This window comes from Protomyctophum bolini (assembly GCF_963924005.1).
Source record: "Protomyctophum bolini genome assembly, chromosome: 19".
NCBI classification, from domain to species: Eukaryota; Metazoa; Chordata; class Actinopteri; order Myctophiformes; family Myctophidae; genus Protomyctophum; species Protomyctophum bolini.
Window position 1 is genome coordinate 19,613,206 of NC_137880.1, and position 21,125 is coordinate 19,634,330.

At 40.5% G+C, this 21,125-nt stretch overlaps 2 protein-coding genes across 2 annotated transcripts in view; one reads left to right on the forward strand and one right to left on the reverse strand.

The window, feature by feature from the left end:
- Positions 1–16,394, reverse strand: part of LOC308334600 (phospholipase B1, membrane-associated-like) — a gene marked incomplete at both ends in the record, with an annotated part of 33,312 nt that extends 16,918 nt beyond the window's left edge. Inside the window, 18 exons of the mRNA XM_080791403.1 lie at positions 2–82; positions 501–552; positions 734–842; positions 1,084–1,127; positions 1,899–1,975; positions 2,239–2,297; positions 2,652–2,712; positions 2,847–2,921; positions 3,482–3,556; positions 5,030–5,137; positions 5,615–5,690; positions 6,460–6,518; positions 6,612–6,677; positions 7,384–7,464; positions 7,795–7,861; positions 8,775–8,835; positions 9,673–9,726; positions 16,391–16,394. Coding sequence (XP_080647529.1) covers positions 2–82; positions 501–552; positions 734–842; positions 1,084–1,127; positions 1,899–1,975; positions 2,239–2,297; positions 2,652–2,712; positions 2,847–2,921; positions 3,482–3,556; positions 5,030–5,137; positions 5,615–5,690; positions 6,460–6,518; positions 6,612–6,677; positions 7,384–7,464; positions 7,795–7,861; positions 8,775–8,835; positions 9,673–9,726; positions 16,391–16,394 — 1,209 coding nt within the window. The remainder of the gene's footprint in view (position 1; positions 83–500; positions 553–733; positions 843–1,083; positions 1,128–1,898; positions 1,976–2,238; positions 2,298–2,651; positions 2,713–2,846; positions 2,922–3,481; positions 3,557–5,029; positions 5,138–5,614; positions 5,691–6,459; positions 6,519–6,611; positions 6,678–7,383; positions 7,465–7,794; positions 7,862–8,774; positions 8,836–9,672; positions 9,727–16,390) is intronic.
- Positions 16,395–18,245: 1,851 nt separating this feature from the next.
- LOC308334601 (dynein regulatory complex subunit 7-like) lies at positions 18,246–20,372 on the forward strand (the record flags this gene model as incomplete). The annotated part of the gene is made up of 1 exon (XM_080791404.1): positions 18,246–20,372. The coding sequence occupies one exon, from the start codon at positions 18,246–18,248 to the stop codon at positions 20,370–20,372; it is 2,127 nt and encodes a 708-aa protein (XP_080647530.1).
- Positions 20,373–21,125: the final 753 nt, after the last annotated feature.

Genomic DNA, 21,125 nt, shown 5'->3' on the forward strand with positions numbered 1-21,125 from the left:
CTGAATTGGAGCAGTGATCGCAGATGTCGTTGCCACCAATGAAAATTGTGATCACCTTCCAGTCGGATTCAAAATCGATGCGCTGAATGAGAAATTATTGCATGTGAGTATATTGTTATCATAGTGTAATAACTATACAGTACAGTGGTGTCTTTCGCAAGATTGTCATGTCATATCATATTATAAGAAGAATACTGTCCTTGTTTGGCAGATGATGAGCTAGGATGACTGATACCTTCAACCGTTGAGATAAAGAGATTTACTAAATATGTCTGAGTTGCACAACGAAGGCAATGGATGGCAAAATACAGAAACCTTTGAACAGGCGTAACTTGAGCTGTCTGAATTGCTGTCATGAAATGAACATCACTGATAAATATCGGAGGATTCTTCTACAAATACTGTACATTTTCATTATGGTACCAACGTGACAAAAACATCAATCACAGGGGGCAGATATGAAGTTGTTTCTAAATGTAAAGAAGTAGAGATGTCCTTACAGAGTCATTCTTCATCCTTGCTACCAGGGCTCGAGCCTGGTGTGGCATGTCACTTCAAAACAGACGCAAAGGAAAATTACATATTATGCAAACCACAAATGGCCTATAAGGAATCCAGGGGGTAAAATGTGATTGTACAATCTACAATTTATAGGCCATATTTGCCAAAGTCCTGTTATGGTGAAGCAATAAAACAATGTAGAAATACTTTTATAATTTCTGCAAGGACTCACCTGCTCTTGTCTCCTGCCACAGCCTGGTTGAGAAAGGCATCAGGTTTGTCCTCCCTACCCATACCTACTGAGTAGCCAGTCAGTAGAGGGTTAAAATGCTTCAGGATATCTAACGGAGAACAAAGAACACATTGTGAGCTTGTAGATCGGATATTTTAAGTAATACAAATTGACAATTTCTTTCAATAATGGCGTGTTCAAAATTTGAATTGAAATAAAATGCAATGTTTTTATTTACTGTTTTGTTTAGATTTTATGATTATCTTTTTTTCTCCTATCCAACTAACTGCCGTCCCCCCACTGCGGCCCACACAGACACGACACAAACACGATACAGACGTGAGACTCACTGGGCAGAGTGGTGACATTGCTAAGGTTTTCATCTCCACCAATGCTGTGAGGGGAAAACAAAACAGAACATGGTTAGCTTCATGAATGGTTACATTTTGGAAGCTTTCAGGCATTAGGCCATATAGTTGATGCACTCATACTGTTGTTTATGCTGTATCCAGATCAGATGCTTCTCAGAACTCACTCTTATGGTGAGGCCTTTTATTATGATAGAACCTTTCAAAATGTCCTTCATGCTTTATAGTTTACAGGCTTTTTTTGAGGGGCGCTGTAGCCCCTCATATGTCCAGCTTTGTGTGTTTGTGTGTATGTACCCCATAGCAATGATTTGATTGGCTGAGCATAGCATGTGAGGATAAAAAGTGATTGTCCGGAATGTGATGATCTATGATGATGTATAAGAGCACCCCTCACTGGGGTGTGGTTTTTATTATTCTACTTTTTGCTCTACTTTTTCCAGGTTTATTTAATTTATTTGCACAACAGGAATCAAATACATATAGGAAAGATGATAGAATATCTATGATGTTATCCATTTTATCAAATATTTTCCCCCCATTGTACTTATTTCATTTAATTTAGTTTCATTATATAGATATCCCACTGTTACGTTCTTAGCTTACGCATGTTTCATTATAACTACTTTTTATGTATGTGGTGTATTGCCATGCTTTTTGTTCTTGCTTAATGTAAATCGCTCTGGATTAAAAAAACTATTACATAACAAGCAAGAACCAACAAACATTTTTGCTAAGTCAAAAGCAAAATGTACAAGTAACAAGGAAGGCATCCCCAGCCTAGTGCAGTACTGTACCTCCAGGACAATCCTCTATACTGGAGCAGCACAGCCAGTAAGTTGTTAGGGTTGTCTGTTCCAACTCCATTGCCTGCCTGCCAGTAAGAAAAGGTCATGTTACTGAAGGAAGATCCTTTCTGTGTCTTTGTTCTAACACAATGTAATATTAGTGCACTTTCAACCTGGCGTCCCTATTGGTCATTGTAGGCGAATACATTTCCAAAGACAAGAAAGAAAAATATTGAACGGAGCAGATGTAGTTCAAAACAGTTTGCATCGCAAGCTTGAAGATTTAATATTTTTGTTCTCTGTTGATTAAATATCAGGTAAAGCAGGTCGCAAATAATGTCGAACTTACTGTAAGAGAGTCTCCTATAGCACCCACTACTTTGATATCGCCTGGCCTGAGGGTATGGACTGAAACAACACAGAGAACCTCAATGAGCAGGACAAATTGGTGGTACATTGATCATTCATGACGTGTGTGTGTGTGTGTGTGTGTGTGTGTGTGTGTGTGTGTGTGTGTGTGTTAATCTTGTAAACCACTAGACCGATCAGTGCTGCCAGTAGACCACATACAGTATGTACATCTGCAATTATTTTCACATATAAGTGAAAACAATTAGATAACAATTAAAATATTGAACTTTAATTTATAGCGGAAGTCAATGGGACTCCGATCGGGCTGAAGCCTTGCCCATGTCTGGAGTCATACGTCATGTCTATGTTTGTGCATTAGGATCATTGTTATAGTTGGCACTAGACTCTTACCTGTGGTGGGTGGCGAGGGGGAGGGGCTGAGGTCCTCACAGGGCATGTCTGTGCCTGTAATCTGAAGGCACATGAAACGCACATCAATAACTGTCACAACAACAACACAGACGAACAGCACCGCTAGGACCTCCATGTGGCTCTGTACTGTACCTTATGCTACTGTCAAAGAGATACTGTACATGCTGTACTCACTGGGTGAAGCAGAGGAGACGCCTCACTGTGGCGATATGATGGAGAGTTCCCCTCTGTTCTGAGGAAGGGACGGTCCTGGGGAGAGAGAGAGAGCATATTGTACAGTATGTGGAGGAGGGACATGAGAAAGACGGTTGGAAGTGAAAGAATGCTTAATGTATGTGACACATTGTGAGTGAGCGTGTACACGCTGTTTGTATGCTGACTGTATGCAATATGATATGAGATGAGATGCATGCTTGTTCCTGCTCATTCTGTTCTAATCTGCTAGGGACGTCATAGATCCACTGTTCTTACTGTATATATTTCTCTGTGTGTAATAAATTCTAGAAGTTATGTGTAATACATTGCTGTCTGCTGTGGTGGCATATTTTCTCCGCGCCTGCGACTCGATGGATTCTCACCCACCACCCCAAGGTTTAGAATAGATGGAGACTTCTAGAGGCCTTATAGAAGGTCACCCAAAATCACAACACAAGCTTGTAGATAAGCAATTTCTTAATTTTGTTGTATAAAATAGGGCTTTAAGTGGTTATACTTACAGTATGTAACTTATCGAACCGTATAAGGGCCACAGACTGATGAAGTGGAACAAATCAAACTTGTAGCAACAAGTAAGAGTTATGTCTTCTTACCTCACTAGGGCAAGGCACAGAAATGATCATTCCATTGCCCTCTGTGTTCTGTTGTTGGACACTTGCAGGCTGCAGCTGAGAAGACAGACAGTTCATTCAATCGCTTGCATCAACAAGTACTGTAGGAAGGACAATGACTGTGTGTGTGTGTGTGTGTGTGTGTGTGTGTGTGTGTGTGTGTGTGTGTGTGTGTGTGTGTGTGTGTGTGTGTGTGTGTGTGTGTGTGTGTGTGTGTGTGTGTGTGTGTGTGTGTGTGTGTGTGTGTGTGTGTGTGTGTGTGTGTGTGTGCGTGCGTGCGTGTGTTTGAAATCCTCAATGTTCATTTACTAACGAGAATGTTATCAAATGGGTGTGCAATTAATGTTCCATTTGTGGATCGTTCCATTTGTAATGTTTATTTTATGCCATCTAAAATCTAAATTGTCAACATCAACCAAAATTGAAACACTGTTTAAACTTATCTGTTAGTATGTTAGTAATTATATCAAGAGCTGAATGGAGATTAAAACATGTCTATGATGCTATTTCAGAAGAAGAAAAGCCATTCTATTGTTGTTTTTCAGTGTATTATTGAGTTTGCAGAGTAGATGACAAGAATGCCAAAGAGATTGTTTCTGTTCTGTTTTGGTATGCCACCTTTTTTCTATATAAAGCAAAGCTTACGTTTCATATTTTGACGTCCTGTCAAGTCCTTTTGAAGGTGGTTAATCTAGATTTCATAGGTGAAAGTTCTCTGAGTTGCTCTGAGACATTAGGTTTCCAGCCTGATTCGCTGCATTCTGTGATTTGTTTTGTCACTTTGAGTATAGAAGTGACAAAACAAATCACGGAACGCAGTGAATCCGGCTGGAAACCAGGCTACTGAGACCTATTGTCCCTATTGTCGTTTTCACTTATATAGTACAAGCTGTCGCTTTACAGATCAATAAGGGACAATAAGGATTGTCAACCTCAACATCACTGTTGCGTGAATAAACCAAGTCTGCCAGATTGTCATAGCAATGTGACATACAATTAACAAGATAGGAGAAAAGCAGGATGTACGATAGTCCTTACCAGGTTAGCCCACATCTGTATAGTCAGTTCATCAGTGTGGTGTGATGCTTGAGACTCAGTGGGCACTCTCCCATGCTGTTGAAAGAGCGTGAACAAAAATGTCTGTTCAAATCTTTCTTCTTTTTTTATGATCTGTGTAATTTACATGTGTTCAATTAACACTTATGACTACTGTGTACTGTGTGAATGTGTGTGTGAATGTAATGCACAATCTCAATCTATGTAAAGCACCTTGGATAAAGGCGCTATTTAAATGCACCATTTACCATTTAGGCTACATTGGCATTTGCCCTCCAAAACAGTTTTTTGTTTTGTACAATATGCTGATTCCAGATTCCTGCATGAATAAGCACTGCAGGATTAAGCTGTGTGCTGTATAGCCTATGGATACACCAATAATATAATATATTATGATATGATATGATATTAATGACATACATACAAACAAACATGTAAAGTGAAAACAATACTGGGGGAGATGGGGTCACTCACAGCAAAGGAGGCAGTGTCTCTCATAAGGGGTGTGGTCTGCAGAAGGACAGTGAAGTCATTTCTGTCACCAAACCAACGTCTCTTTTCAAGGTGTTCGCCCAGAGCCTCCTGTTCAATGTAAAAATCACACTCGTGTGACGTTAGGGGCGCCTTTCATTGACCCACAGACACCACGCGTGACGTTCTTTGCCTTTGACTTGGCCTTTAAGTTTGTACGGAACAAAATTTGTCATAAAAAGTCATAGACATGGCCACACACATGACATCACGGGCGGAAAACACACAAAGTCAGAGGTTGGAGGGGCTAGCACCCCTCAAAAACAGGATTATGAACCATCATCAGGATCAAGGAGCTTAATGTCCAGAACCGTTGCTTTTCATTATTATATGTAAAATATTTTAGTGAAATAGTGAAAATAGCCTATCTACAAGATAACAATTGTGTCCTACCGCAACGCGTTGTGAGCTTGTAGATCATCTATTTTAACTATTAACTACTAACTACCCTTTTTAATAAAAACATGAAATATGTAAGGAATTGTAACAAAGTTATTATGACATTGAGGGCAGTAGTGAGTAACACACCTGCAGGACTTCAGTGAGCACGGCCCTCAGTAGTCGCACCTCTTGTTCACTCTTTGTTTCCATGCACGGACATTTCCTGCACAGTCAAATCCTTTGGTGTTAATTTAACTCTGAGATACAACTGGAAGCATAAGGGTCCTATTTTCACCAGTCAAAATAGATAAAATAGATAGATAAAAAGGCCTCGGGCACTATATCTCTGATGACCTCACAGATTATATAGACATTCATAGACAAAGGTGCAAATTGTATGCCCAGGCAAACATTCTAATGAGGAAATTTCATAATTGCTCTTCAGATGTTAAGGTATCACTGTTTAAAGCTTTCTGTACACCGTTGTATACTGCTTACCTGTGGAGTAACTACAAGGTGAGTAGCATGCATAAACTTAAGGTTGCATATAATGATGCATTACGATTACTAGTGAGGGTACCAAAATGGCACAGTGCCAGTCAGCTGTTTGTGAACTTGGGGGTGCCTACCTGTCAAGCCCTTCTAAGAAACTTAATGTACAAATTCATGTGTCGACTAGAGGAGTCTGACAACTGTGTCATCAGGTTGTTAACCAACCATGTGAAGAGCTCTAATAGGTGGGGGTTACGTGTGATATAAATGTAGATCAGTCAGTAAATTGACAGTCACTATGTTGCTGTTGTCGCTAAGATACCTTGGCTGTTTTTTGTTACTTTCTTAACAGTCACAGTCAAAGTTACATATTTAAAATGTAAAAGAAACCAATCCCACGAATAATTACAGTATGCAATAAATGAACCCTGGTGTGTGACAGGATGTGAAAATAAGCTGCTTTATCATTACTACTTATAGGGACAATCAAATTAAGTCACCTGTTCTGGTGAGCGTACTCTCCGTCCCACAGGGAAACACTAATAATGGTCCTCTTCAGCTATGAAGGCAACAGACACATTGGTCAGTAAGTAGCAAAAGTGTGAAGAATGATAACAACAACATGGAAGAAGAAAAATACAAAAAAAACAACCTGAGAGTGCAGGAGCTGCAGAGCAGTATCAACCTGCTTCACTGTGGCTCTGATAGAAGACCTGACCTGCACACAACACGACACACACACACAGATTTCAGGCTATACAGTAAATCAAATCAAATAACATAACACAATGTATGTGACACACCCATACAGAACATACCAAAGATGATAATATGTTTACATATAAAAGTCACATAACCACCGTATGCAAAATAGTGTGGTAGCATAAAAAAGATCGACTAACAGTTATTCCTGTTAGTCCTACACTAACAGGGAAGGGACACTGACAGTTACAAACCACATAACCTGAACAAAACAAACAAGACAAACATACGACAAGACAAGACAACACACAACATGGCATGGTCACCCCTCAAAAACATAATGGACATAGCAGTGTGCACCCACACATAGTTCCTCAGAATAGCATATACTGAACAACCCAGCTGTGTCAGAGATCACGTCTAGCATGCTCAGATTCAGGTTTAAACTCATTCAATCTGGAAGTGATGACCACTTCTATGCTTGTGGTTGTCTGTTTATGTCTGTCCTCCCATCTGGTTTGTTTTGTTCTTTTGTGTTCTTATAGGTAAGAGGACGGGGTACTACTAAAAAGGTTGAGATTGGTGTAGAACCTGCACGTCAAACTAAGACAGGTATGCCTCATGCTAATTACCCTGACCAACCCCAGCTGACAAAGGGTTGAATAACGTATCTTTGCACAATAATCACAAGATGTAAGAAAAGAATCGTCCGTATCTCCTACCTGTTGTTCCTCACAGGCACAGAGCTGATCCACCTGAACCACAAGGAGCACCAGCTTCCAGTGTCTGTCTTCATCAATGGCCTGCATGAGACAGGTACAGTCGCATACTATGACTAAACCCTTTTATTTTATATTCCTGTAAGGCTTTGCTATGCTATGAAAAGTATTAATTGACCCAAACCTCTAAACTAAACCAACTTTAATATGTCAGGTTATCCCTTTAAATAGCAATTCAGCCACTTAAATACCTGATTGTTCCGCAGAGAGAATGACAACTCATCTGCCTGTTCCTGCAGGTTCCTATAAATAGAGTGATATTATTGATCCTGTCAAACTCCATTTGTCAGTAACCATGAATAAAACATAAACAAGCATATCTCATTTATTAGAATATGTTGTAAACATCTGTACCTGTGTTGAGGTGAGTACAGGCTTGTTTGGTCCAAGATGAGAGCAGGGTTGAACAAGGTCATCATCTCTGACAGAGGGAGAAGATTTATTTTTTCAACTCACAGACTTGACATACAGTACATGATAGACATAAGCTATCGCTACAAAGAAAGTTGGCAGCAGACTCGCGTTGGGAGCTATTAGGGTTCATTATACTATTATCAAGGCTGTCTGAGGTATTATCAATGTTGTAAAACGATACCATACAGTAGTCTAAAGCAGCTAGTATCAGCCTCTAAGTGAGCAGAAAAATAAGATAGGAATGCATCAGTGATCCACTTCCTCCCCAGCGACTATAGTCTGCGGAAAGACGCGCTGTGATTGGCCAGTATAGTCACTTAGATTGGCTGTGTGCTGTGCCTCCGCCATATTGATATATGGCGGCCTCCACAAGATACATGTCACTCCAATGAACTGCAGTGGCGAATGATCTACGTTTTTTACATCTGTGGAGGCCAGGTTCAGATGGGTGGTGCTCAGGTGAAAACCATGGGTATACTTAATTAACTGGTGGGTGTGTCCACCTAAAACAAAAAGCCACTTGTCCGATATCGTATTTGTCTCCTCAATGGCTATTTAGTCTTTATTTATTTATATTCCATATCATTTTTTTCCCTGTGACGTCATGTGGGTCAATACATCATCATCATACTGTACTGTTTCCCAGAATTGTTCTATCTACCATTAATAATAATAATTATTTTAATGTACTAAGCTCACACTGTATGTATTATAGGATATCGACAACATGGATGAATGTTTTAGCACACTGTATGTTCTGTATATGACAAAAATAAGTTTGGGGCATTACCATGGAGTCTCCATACTACGTTGGACAGCTCTGTGCTGCAGGGAAAAACAAGGTCATGGTTATAGGCTTATGGCTGTAGACAGAAATATTGACTGCCTGGCCGAAGCTCTTAATTTGGCCCTTTGCTCACCTGTGCATATCAAGTCCGATGGTGGAAAGTACAGCCACATCTGAAGGCTTCACACTATCAACTAGAGAGAAACCAAATGATGTAGTTTGATTTGGCCTATCTTAGTATAGGTCAGAAATATTACGTACGTTCACATTTAGCATACTTTACTTACTTTATTTGTTTATTTAGACCGGACAATGCATATTAATGGACATTACATAAATGCAATGTAAATACACCGGATTTAGCAAATAATATAATTTTCATCCGCAGTCCGAACATAAAAACAAGCAAATAGTACCTTACATTAGGAAACAAAGAATTTATTTTAAAAACATATATACACAAGGAAAGTACAAAGGCGTAAAGTGCATGTATATAATTTAGCAGCGATATGGATACGGATTTGTAACTGACAGTAAGTTCAAGTTAAGTTCACATACTGTAGGCCTTTAAGTGAACTCAAAGGATGGATCTCCATATCAGTAAAAGAGCAGTGATAGTGACACGGAGACAATGTTATCAATTATCAGTTTGTTCTGCTGATAAATTATGGAAAAAAGGGACATTCCGCACACGTCTTCTTTGGGTCCAACTGACCTTCATCAGGTATCCCTGTATAAGTGAAGATAGTGTATCCATTTTTCATGTCTCGTGCATTGGCTGCCTGCTTACGCACAAAATTTGAAGGATATTGCATATTCAAACTCTCTAAATCACTGGTATTTCTATACTCAAAACTCATAGCAGTCTTGCTCTTCAATCTTTATAGAACTCAGTGCTGTTTATTTATCCATTTGTAACTTTGAGAGTGCACAAATCAAACCCAAACTTGGTGACCTACGCACACTTTCAGAGTTAAATGAACACTAAGGATTACTGTGTAGAGATCTGCTCTGCTGTCCATGTCACATACCAGTAGAAGGAGGAGGCTGGGACGGGTACATCTGGGAACATGGAAAAGCAGTTCCTGGGAACACATTGAGATGAGAAACAGGGAGATATTATAATATAAATGTGTGCAACTTTATATTGATATGAACCTCATAAGCCAATTATAAGCATCATGAAATTCTGCATGGTTGCTATACAAAAGGGTGAAAGTAGTGTTTTGGTCAAAAATGTTTGCCCTAGAATTGGGACACTAGGGTTCAAATGATTAAATTACGATCACAGCTATACCTCAGCCAAAAACACTTTGACCAAGATAGCAAAATGTGAATTCCACCCCACTCACAACACTGCACTCACAAACAGCAGTCATGTTCCACATTGTAAGACACAAACGTGAAAGTGCAGAAACCGTAGATAGGCCTACCTGGTGTCCATGTGAGCCCCGACAGTACTATTATTACCAACAGTGGAAGCATCCTTAGAGTAGAGGCGTGTTGGATCTTGTCCCTGTGAATCTTTTTTTACTTTCTTTTTGCTCTGTCGCCTTTCCCAACTCCCCTAACCTTTGTGTGATTAGCAGTACACCTGTCTCAGGTATAACAATATGTCATAAACTCGTACGAGGGGCAGGGACTGGCCTCCCGCTCAAAGGGCACGACCATGACAGATAGGCTCAGATGGACACTTTTAGTCATATTGATGAAAGACAGAACGTGCATTTGAACTTAATTAACAGTACAAATATAAAACTATATAAGTCAATCAACACTACATTTATTTTTTATCCCTGATTATTAAATTACCTTTTTTATGTGTTGAAGAAACTTTATGCTTTACATTATGCTATAATGTTATTCAAATGGTTTTATCAAGTTATCAAGTTACAAGGGGAAGCAAGTTCATTATTACATCATTTAATTTAGATAATTGAGAAATTAGGATAAGTAATCATTGATCATTATCTACTCTGGGCTAAGATAAGGCATAGCAGCTAAGCTGTTTATGAGTGCGTTTAACAAACTATATTCAAAGACAAACTACTAGCTTATTGCAGAATAGTTGCATCTTATTGCAGTTAAATAATAGGATGAGAGGTTTGGCGTTTTTACCGAACCAACTCAATAAATCTCAACGTATTAGTTGAGAGATACAGACTGAATAATTGGCAATGATGTTTCAAAATTCTTGACACAATAACCTTAGTTTACCTTCATGTGCATGGCACGTGCCTATATGACTAAAAAGTACCCGAAGGACATTTCCCGGTGTTCTTCCGTTTTTAGTTTGACTTTGAACCAAGGTGAATAGAGTGCAAGCAGAGTGTAAGGTTTAGGCCCAATGTGAATCAGTGGATATGGCTGCAACAGCAACTACCAATTATTTTCCTAAAGTTTTTCAATGCTTTATTTTTTAGCATAGCCGGTTGCTTTTTCACGCCTTTTTCGCGCCAATTTAGTCGTTATACCAATGAATACCTCCCCACACACATTTCTGTGTTGTTGTCACAAGCTGTTGTATCTTACTGAATCATGTATAGGGCCTTTGTATAGGGCCTTCGTCCTACCCCCATAATGTGTCACATCATGATGCATTGTGAGCTTGCATGTAGATCTGCTATTCAAATAGCCAAAATAGAGGCCTGAAGTGCCTTATGTATGTTTTGTAATAATCTAAAAATTAATTAATAACTATAAAGTGTTCAAAGTAGTAGTGGAGAATAAAGATAATGTAGTGGAGTAAAAGTAAACATTTTGGACCTGAAATGTAGTAGAAGTAAAATAATTGGAAATTGGAAATACTCAAGTAAAGTCCAGATACTTCAAAACTGTACTTAACTACAATTTACAATTTACAACTACAGTACTTAAGTAAATCTACTTAGTTACTTTCCACCACTGCTAGTGCAGCAATGGAGATGGCCCTCCCTGCCGCCCTAGTCTCTGCAGTGGTGGGGAGGAACTAGTCTGTAACTTTTTGATATGATCATTTTATTGCTCTTAGATTATAAAAAAAACATGTACATGAAACCATTTTTTATGGAGTGTCATCGGAACAAAAACATGCCTTTTGTTATCGCATAACAGTGACACTGTTGATTATGTATCTTTATTAGGTGAGGTGACGGCCACAAGGAAGGTCAGGAGAAAATAGAAGCCAATCGACTGAATAAACCTGTTTTAACCGGGTGGACATTATTTTCCTTTTTTTAATAATGTTTTATTGGGTTTATTTCCATTTTTAAAATACAAGACATACAAGGAACATACAAAAAACAACAACAAATAACAGCAACAACATCCATGACAAAACAAAACCAACATTAACGCATACCCACCCAGCTAACCACCCACCCACCCGCTAGCCCTGAGGGGAGAATAGACTTGTAGAAAAATGTACGATAATAAACAATACTTACAAAAATAATTAGGAAAGAAACTTGTAGGCAAGAAATTACCATATAAAATAAGCTAAAGAAGAGAGAGGGGAATTAATCAATTGCAGTTAAAGAATTCATATATAAAAGAAAATGGTCCCAGGTTCTAGAGAAGTTATTCAATGAGCCTCTAGTTGAGAATTTAAAATGTTGTAGGTGAATAAAGGATGACAGGTCTTTTAGCCAGGATGTCGTGGAAGGGTGGATAGGATTTTTCCAGTAAAGCAAAATGTGGTGCATATTGGTGCAAGTCTACAATGCTGTATATAGACTATGCGTGACCAGTCATGGATCTGCATATTTCCAATCAAAAAGTATTCTATAACTTTGCATCATAGAGCCAGTTCTGTTGCTTTCAGCATGCTAGGTAGTTAAAGGTACTCACTCTCAAAATGGGGATGGGGAAACAAAACACAGTGGTGTCTAAAAGCCTCATTGTGTCACACTCTTGCAGTTAGCCCTGAAACATGACTGTCGTGAAGTACGAGCGTCATGTGAACCATGGCTAGCTCTGAGTGTGTCATGCCCGGGTCGCCTCCCTGACTTTCCCCCTCTGTTGTCTCCCCTCCACCGTACTGCTTTGAAGACTGTTCCACCTGAGAGTGCAGTGGGCTGTTGGCTAATGAGTGACATGGCTAATTAAGTGACTGGTTTGTTTGACTCTGGATCTTAGTTGTGTTTGGCCCTTGTGTTTCCGGGAATTAAGTCTATAATTATGTTAGTGTGCCCTGTGAGGCGAAACCTTTGTTAACCTTTTCTGAAGTATAAGTAAAGTGCTTTCTGTTACTTCTGGTGTTATGGCTCTTACGTTCCGGGTTGGTAATCATCATCATGACACATTGACAAGAAAAAAACAGAGGAGAAAATGGTCAACTGGGACGGTGGGGCATCAGAGCATGTACACTTTTTTTGAGGGACAGAGGGCCAAACCTTGTTTTCTGGAGAGTACGTTCACATTTAGCATACTTTACTTACTTTATTTGTTTATTTAGACGGGACAATGCATATTAATGGACATTACATAAATGCAATGTAAATACACCGGATTTAGCAAATAATATAATTTTCATCTGCAGTCCGAACATAAAAACATAAAACAAAACAAGCAAATAGTACCTTACATTAGGAAACAACTTTAAAAAAAAAACATATATACACAAGGAAAGTACAAAGGCGTAAAGTGCATGTATATAATTTAGCAGCGATATGGATACGGATTTGTAACTGACAGTAAGTTCAAGTTAAGTTCACATAGGCCTTTAAGTGAACTCAAAGGATGGATCTCCATATCAGTAAAAGAGCAGTGATAGTGACACGGAGACAATGTTATCAATTATCAGTTTGTTCTGCTGATAAATTATGGAAAAAAGGGACATTCCGCACACTGTCTTCACTTAGAGAAAAAACTATATTGTTTACGTACAACGTACGTTTGGTCCAACTGACCTTCATCAGGTATCCCTGTATAAGTGTAGATAGTGTATCCATTTTCATGTCTCGTGCATTGGCTGCCTGCTTACGCACCTGTCCCAGTAAGTGTGTATTTCACAAACTGCTGATAAAGTTCCAATAAAATCACATTTGGCTATTTTTTAAGATTTTTATATTTATTGCATATTAGACATTTCAGAAACAGATTAAATTTGAAGGATATTGCATATTCAAACTATCTAAATCACTGGTATTTCTATACTCAAAACTCATAGCAGTCTTGCTCTTCAATCTTCATAGAACTCAGTGCTGTTTATTTATCCAATTGTAACTTTGAGAGTGCACAAATCTAACCCAAACTTGGTGACCTACGCACACTTTCAGAGTTAAATGAACACTGAGGATTACTGACTGTGTAGAGATCTGCTCTGCTGTCCATGTCACATACCAGTAGGAGGAGGCTGGGACGCGCAACTGTGGCCATGGCCTGATTGGCCTCCATTTCTTGCCCTGGTCCTCGCAGTGCACCTCACTTGATGTCATCCTACAGTTGAGTGATATTCAAATGAGTTGGCGGTCATTCCAGTCAATTGAGGTTTGTTTTGGCCCCTCCTATGTCCAGCTTTGAGGGTGTATGTGTGAGACGGAGAGTGACTGATTTAACCCATTCTGATCTGAGATCAGATTCTAAAAATGTCTTCTACATCCTGACAGTCATCTGAAAAAGCTATGTTTCTATGTCAGTGGTTCTTCGATTTTTCAAAAATAGCAGACCTATACAAGCTCGTAGCCATGAGCTTGTAGATCTGCTATTTTTCAATAGCTAAAGCATGACATGATGCTAACACCAAAAGGGGTTCCCGCCCAAAATGGGTTTGCAGTCACACCTGGCCTGAGTCAAACTAAAACTGGACTCAGAGCTGGGTGTGGCTGCGCACCTGTTGTGCATGGACTTGATCAAGGCACAACAGGATAAATCAGTCATCTCCACAAACACTCGGGAGAGAGCTTCTGTCCGGACAGTGGAGAGCCATCTGCTCTCCTGTGTAAACTGACATTGTGAATTTGTGAGGCTTTCAAATTGTTATGCCCTGGCTTAAGAGGAATAAAACAGCCTTCTTGAGAACACCTGTGTCGTGTCCTTCCTGGCCCTGGTTGACTACACTGTCACAGTACGTAAACACAAACATTGTCCTAACACAAACATTAAATGTAATTGAAAATGAATGGCCAGTTTTGAGCATTTGACCTGACACAAACATTAAATGCCATTGAAAATGAATGGCCATTTTTGAGTGTTTGTGTAAATACAACATTACGTAAACACAAACACTGAAGACAAAGGTGAGGACACAAATTGTGATTGCCCCTCACTTCACACAGGTGGGATTTTTTAAAACACCCACATTTACACCTGTAATCGTGATATGTGACAAAATAAAGTAGGCTAAAGTGGTTTACCATTCCTCACTAAATGGGATTTGTTTCAGGTTAGCACCTAATCCAATTGTACCCTAAAAGACTTGGAGTGGAATGGCTGCCATGCACAACGTGGAGTTGGTAATTTAAGACAAATTTGATGTGGTCGCTTAATTTTATCCACAGCTGGATTTGGCAAGTCTGTGGTGTAATAGAATTAAAATACTCTTGGAATGTGTCAATAATTCTGTTTTAGTAGGCAATTCAGGTTAGCTTGATAACTTTGTTTCACTGTGTGTTTGAGTCGAGACTAGACTAGAAGAACAGCCGAATGGGGACCGACAGGGAATAACTAATGCCATTTGTGTGATGTGTGACTCCTGATATAACAACAGAGGTTGCTTGATTGCAGTCTCTTATCTCCAGTCAAGGACAATTCACTCTTGAAACCCTGCCAAAGTATACTTTCTATCTTCCCAGAGCTGTGCTTATCTTTGTGCAGGCTTAGCTAGACTGAACGCTTTGTTCATTATGTGTGACAATGCTTGTTGCATTTCTGTGCCTGTGGACACTGTCCTCCTCATCACAACAGGTTTCCAACGGCATGCTAGTCTAGTTAACCTGTGTGGATTTGAGACTGTCTTGCATAACTGCATTGCTTATCGTGGAGAATGGGACAGTGTTTTAGGACAGTGGTTACCAAACTTTTAACACCCAAATATCCATACAGCCCCATCGTTATTGCAGGGGGGGAAAGCCTGGAATTGTACTGCATCCCAAATGCATTAGACACACAAGCATGTATACTTTTGTCATGTATATGAGACTGTAAAGCATCTGGCAGTATACACCTCTACTACAACGAGTGGAGGACAGAAAACTGTGAGATATATTATAGGGAAGACTGCAGACTATGGGGAAGATATATGGAAAATGCATGATGGGTTCATCGGAAACAAAAGCCGTAGTAAATATTGAGATAGTGGCGTGCACAGACATTTTGCATGGCAGGTGCTCAAGTGAAAAAAGGCACCTTGTGTGGCGATTGTAACTGCCAGCAGCCTTAGTTAATTCTGTGTGGTTTATAGATTTTGGGGCATAAATAATATATTAGAAGCTTTTAATCCAGAATTTATCGATGTCACGATGGGCCACATACTGTACACTATACAAAAACAAGCTTTCAAAAGGGAACATTGCTGTCCAGAGGGCAAAAGGGCTGGTTCTCTAGCACCACCTACAGTAGTGTCTATCTGTGCACGACCAGAGTGTACTGAAAAGGCCTGACATCACTGAGCCATTTGACCAAGGTCCAGTAGCAGAGATGTGCATACAGTAGATTTAAGGCCAAGAAAGTGGCTTTAGCCCAACACATGTCCTATATGGTATGAATATTTTATTTGCATAGCATTTTTCAACACAACGTCACAAAAGTAACTTTCCATCAATTACTCACCCATGGCGACTTGAATTCATAGATATTTTTAGTTTTTGTTGCATTCCTAAGCCAATAACTTGATGACCAGCATCGGTTCCCCAAGTCTCCATACATGGGCTGAGTAATCCTAATCGATAGGAAAAATGTCATTTTGGGGTGAACTATCCCTTTAAAATGAAATAACAAACACCCAGCCACCAAAACCCAGGTAAAGTACAACTATGATAAGGTTACGGTACTATAAAAGGATTAAGATTAAGAACTGCCATGAGACACGATACAATTAAAGAAACATAAAAGACAATTAAAATGAACACATTAAGGACATAAAAGAGATAACAGCCTATAGTTAACATGAATAAGCATGGAAATAGGTGCGCATTGCATTTAAACAGTAAGCAATACAATAATTTAAAAGCAGTAATAAGAAATGGATCATAAAATGGATTTCTTATAAAAGTGCTGTACGTTTTGAGAAGATTATTTAAAAGATGATGCTGACTTAGCTTGCCAAGCGTAAGCGTTCTTAAAGTGAAAGCATGGTCACCCGATTAGATTTTAGCCAGGATTTAGGAACAGTGAGCATGAGCTCTGGCCGAAGACTGCAGCCTTTATCGTTATCAGCAAAATTGTAAGATCCATTTTAAAACATACAGGCAACCAGTGGAGAGGCCAGGATAGGTGTGGTGTGGTTCCATCTCTAAAGGTCAGTTAAAAGTCTTGCCATTTTGGATTAGTTGGAGGCGTGAAATGGTTTTCTGAGAAAGTCCAGAGTACAACAATCTGATCAAGATCAGATAAAATCATGATTGACCTTCTCAAGGTCAACTGAGGATAACAGGACTTTTCAAATGTTCCTTAGCTGGAGGAAGCATGACTGAATGCAGAGCTCAGAGTCAAATATTCATAGAAGCAGCCTGTTTAACATGGTAATGCTGTGGGGTAAATGGTGCATTTATATAACGCTTTTATCCAAAGCGCTTTACATAGATTGTGCATTACATTACATTCACCCATTCACACACCGATGGCGGTGGAAACCATGCAAGGCACCAATTAACCTGCTCATCGGGAACAGAGTCTTGCTCAAGGACACTTCGACACTAACTCTGGGGGAGCCCGCGATCGAACTGGGAATCTCACGTTCCCATCCGGCCACTCTACCCCTGATCGACTGCTGCCCACCACTGTGTGGTAATGCTGCCAAGATTTGGCAGTTGTACAGTGTGTATATAGTGGGAATAATGCTGGTTACGTCTATTGGCCCTACCCCAAACCAGCAGATGTATTGGTCTTTAAGCTGGAGGACATTCTTTTACATCCAGCACTTATGATTCATATACCTGAAATTTGTCATTGAGAAATAATTACAAATCTGAAAAGGAAATTAATTAAATAGTCCACAGTACCATTAAAGACTAATCACACAGGCAATTGTCATTGCACAAGGTTTTGCATCCGATGGCTAGCATTGCAGTCTTCTTTTTTCACAAAGACAATGAGAAAATAGCATTTGAGCAACACTCACAAATTAACATTTACACAGAACTGCTCCAGTGAACCGAAGGGTATAGCCTAGGCCTGAATGCTGGTATATATAGTGTGAATAGTAGATTCCTTTACTACTACTCATGACAACACAGTGACTCTCTGACCATTATTTGTATTTAGATTTTTACAGTCTATGGCTGCACATAGTTACAACATCGCAATGTGATTGGCTGAGGCTGTATGTACGTCATGCGTCGGTCAACCAAGTGGTACTAATCAGCTAGTCGAGTCATCACTGATCATTTCTCCCTACACAGGATTAGGTCAATTTAAAAAGGAAAAGTGTTACCCACTGTCCAGTGTGAATCTGCATGTTGTTTACATGTCAGAAACAATCAGGGAATTGGATCTGTCTCAATGTCCCCCCTCCTACAAGGACAATTCGCCTCTGGAGAATCGTCTGTTGGCCATCTCTGACGTCTTCCAATGTCGCTACACGGACATATATCCAGACCGCAAACCTTTACTGCTCTGCCCTCTCAATGAGTGTGGGGTCAGGAAATTTGTGTCTACGACCCTTCGGCCCAGACTGCTGCCCTACAAAGAGCTCTACAGCTTGGATGGATGTGCCTCCTTTATAGCTGACCACCTGATGCTGGAACATTTGGAGTCCTCCATCAGTCTGCCGACATACCTATTCTCACCCGCCTTTGTGTTACGGAACCAGAAGGGCACGTGTTTTGACTTCTCCACACTGCTGTGCAGCTTGCTGTTAGGCGCCGGCTATGATGCTTACTGTGTCAGCGGCTATGCAGATAAAGAGATGTGCCTGCTCAACCAAGAATTGGAGGAGTGTCCCCTTCTGGTCACAAAAGGAGAGGTGACGAAACAGGAGGAGGTACGTGCTGCACTGCTGAAAGGGCAACAGGATAAGCAACGATTACATCGAAGTCGCGAGAGGCACCCTTCAGACCCTATGCTGGTCCACTGCTGGGTGTTGGTGTTATTGGGGAGCCGGAGTGTCGAAGAGAACTTCTTCGTTGATGCACTAAATGGGAAGAGCTATTCCACAGCTGACAAGCGCTTTCTCGGTGTAGAGAGCGTCTGGAACCAGCACAACTACTGGGTCAACATGCAGGATGGCTGCAAGAATATGTTATATAACCTGGAAGACATAGATATGTGGGAGCCCTTGCTGTACAGCTCAGCCAGCCAAAAGCTGACACTCAATGTATCGAGAAAGGTTGAGGAGAAGGTGAAGTCGGAGAAGGAGCAGCCGGAGGATGAGCAGCACAAGGAGGAAGAGGCCCAGCTTGGCAAAACAGATTCTCTCAATGGCAATAAGGATGAGCGCAAGACTAAACATCTAAAAGATTTTGTGATGCCCGCATCCTGGGTAAGCAAACTCCGACTCTCCAAGCAAGATCTGGAGACACGCTACCCCGGGGGAGAGAAGGTGACCCAGTACCGTAAAGCCAAATTGGAGAGGTTTGCACCCTATCTGCTTTCAAACGGACTGGTCACACGTCTCACCACTTTTAAAGACTTGAAATGCACTCAGCCCAGCATAGTGAAGGAGTGGTTCCAGCACAGACATGACCACTTGGAGGAGAAGGAGAGAAACCTGAGACCGACAGACAAGAGCATCACATTCGAACGCTTCACACCCGGACGCAGCTTCTGCCTCAAACACCATAGATATGTGACTCCAACTTCAGAGACAACTCAGGAGATGGAGTTCTATGGGCATGTGCGTTCAGATGGGCTGGTAAGGAGGGTGCAGCTGCCAGGGGAGATGACAGAGATCTATGAGGACAGAGATGACTTCCTCTACTATCGCTTTGTTGTCCCAGGGCTGGATAATGGACAAACTGAGAAAGTGATAGATCGATTTCATAGGAATAGATTGAAGGTGGCCAGTGAAGATGTAGCAGAGAGAGTGTTCATTCTGGGTGAGCGGCGCATTGAGGTAACCTATCACTTGGAAGATGAACGCATTATCCCAGAATTCAAGAACTTTATCCAACTGTCAGAACCAAAAAATGCCTACACATATCAGATGACGCTGGAGCTGACGAATGAAGAGGTGAAGGTTCGTAATGCAATCTCAGACTCTAAGAAGGAGGCGGAAAATATCATATCTACCAGAAAGGAGGAGGAAGAAGGCATTAAGCTCTTATTATCCATTTACAATGACAAGGTCCCAGACACGCAGAGACCCAGAGATGCCCAAGAGGAAAAGGCCCGGAAGGCGTTTCAGAAGCGGCTTCAGGAGAGGGCCCAGCTTGCCAATCAAGAGACATTGACCCAACAAGACAATATGGAGCCATTGGTGGCAGAGGAGTGTCAGGGGCAGGAGCAGGCCCAGCTTAGTGGTCCAGAGACTCTGACTCAAGAGAGGAATATGGAGCTACTGGCAATGGAGGACTGTCAGGAACAGACGATTCAGACTGGCAATCCAGAGACTCTGACCCAAAACGAGAATATGTTAACATCGGTGGAGTGCTAGGAGCAGGAAGAGAAGGCGGGACTGGCAATCCAGAGACTCTAACCCAATATGAAGAATAACAAATTAAATTAAACAAGACAATAAATAATGAAATAAGTAGTAACAATTCTCATTATTGGTGTGTCAAAATTAATAAATATTCACTGTACTAAACAGTTCACACCGATTGGCTGTCGAGACGCAAATAGTGAAGTGAACTTCACTATTTGTCATGCATTCACATTGCCCAGTTCGCCTCATCCAATGCAGCGTTGCATCAATTTGCATCTTTACATTGACTTAGTATGTAATCGCTGTGCACGGAAAAATATCTTCACCTCCTGTGCGAACACACCTCAAAGCTATGAGGTTACAGCATATATATAGACTAAAATAAATAAATCAATACATTTTAAACATGGGCATGGATCCAATGTAGATCACGGAGTTCATCTATGATGTCGTAGATGACATTTTCATAATGTATGATTCCAAATTTGGGCAAGGTTTCAGCCCGATCAGAGCCCCATTGCCTTCCATTACAAACCGAAAGTTAACTATTTAAAAAAAGTATAGCATGTGAAAATAATTAGTGAAAGTACTTTGGCCTAATGACAGTGTGACGTGACATGAAATCAGTCCAGCTGTTTACAAGATTAGCTCGAGACACACAGACCGACCTTTTGGACAGCCATCCACCTGCAGAGCCATGCCGTAAACATAAACAAAATAGGGTTTAATAATGATGTGGCCTCCCTGTGGATCTTTGATGGC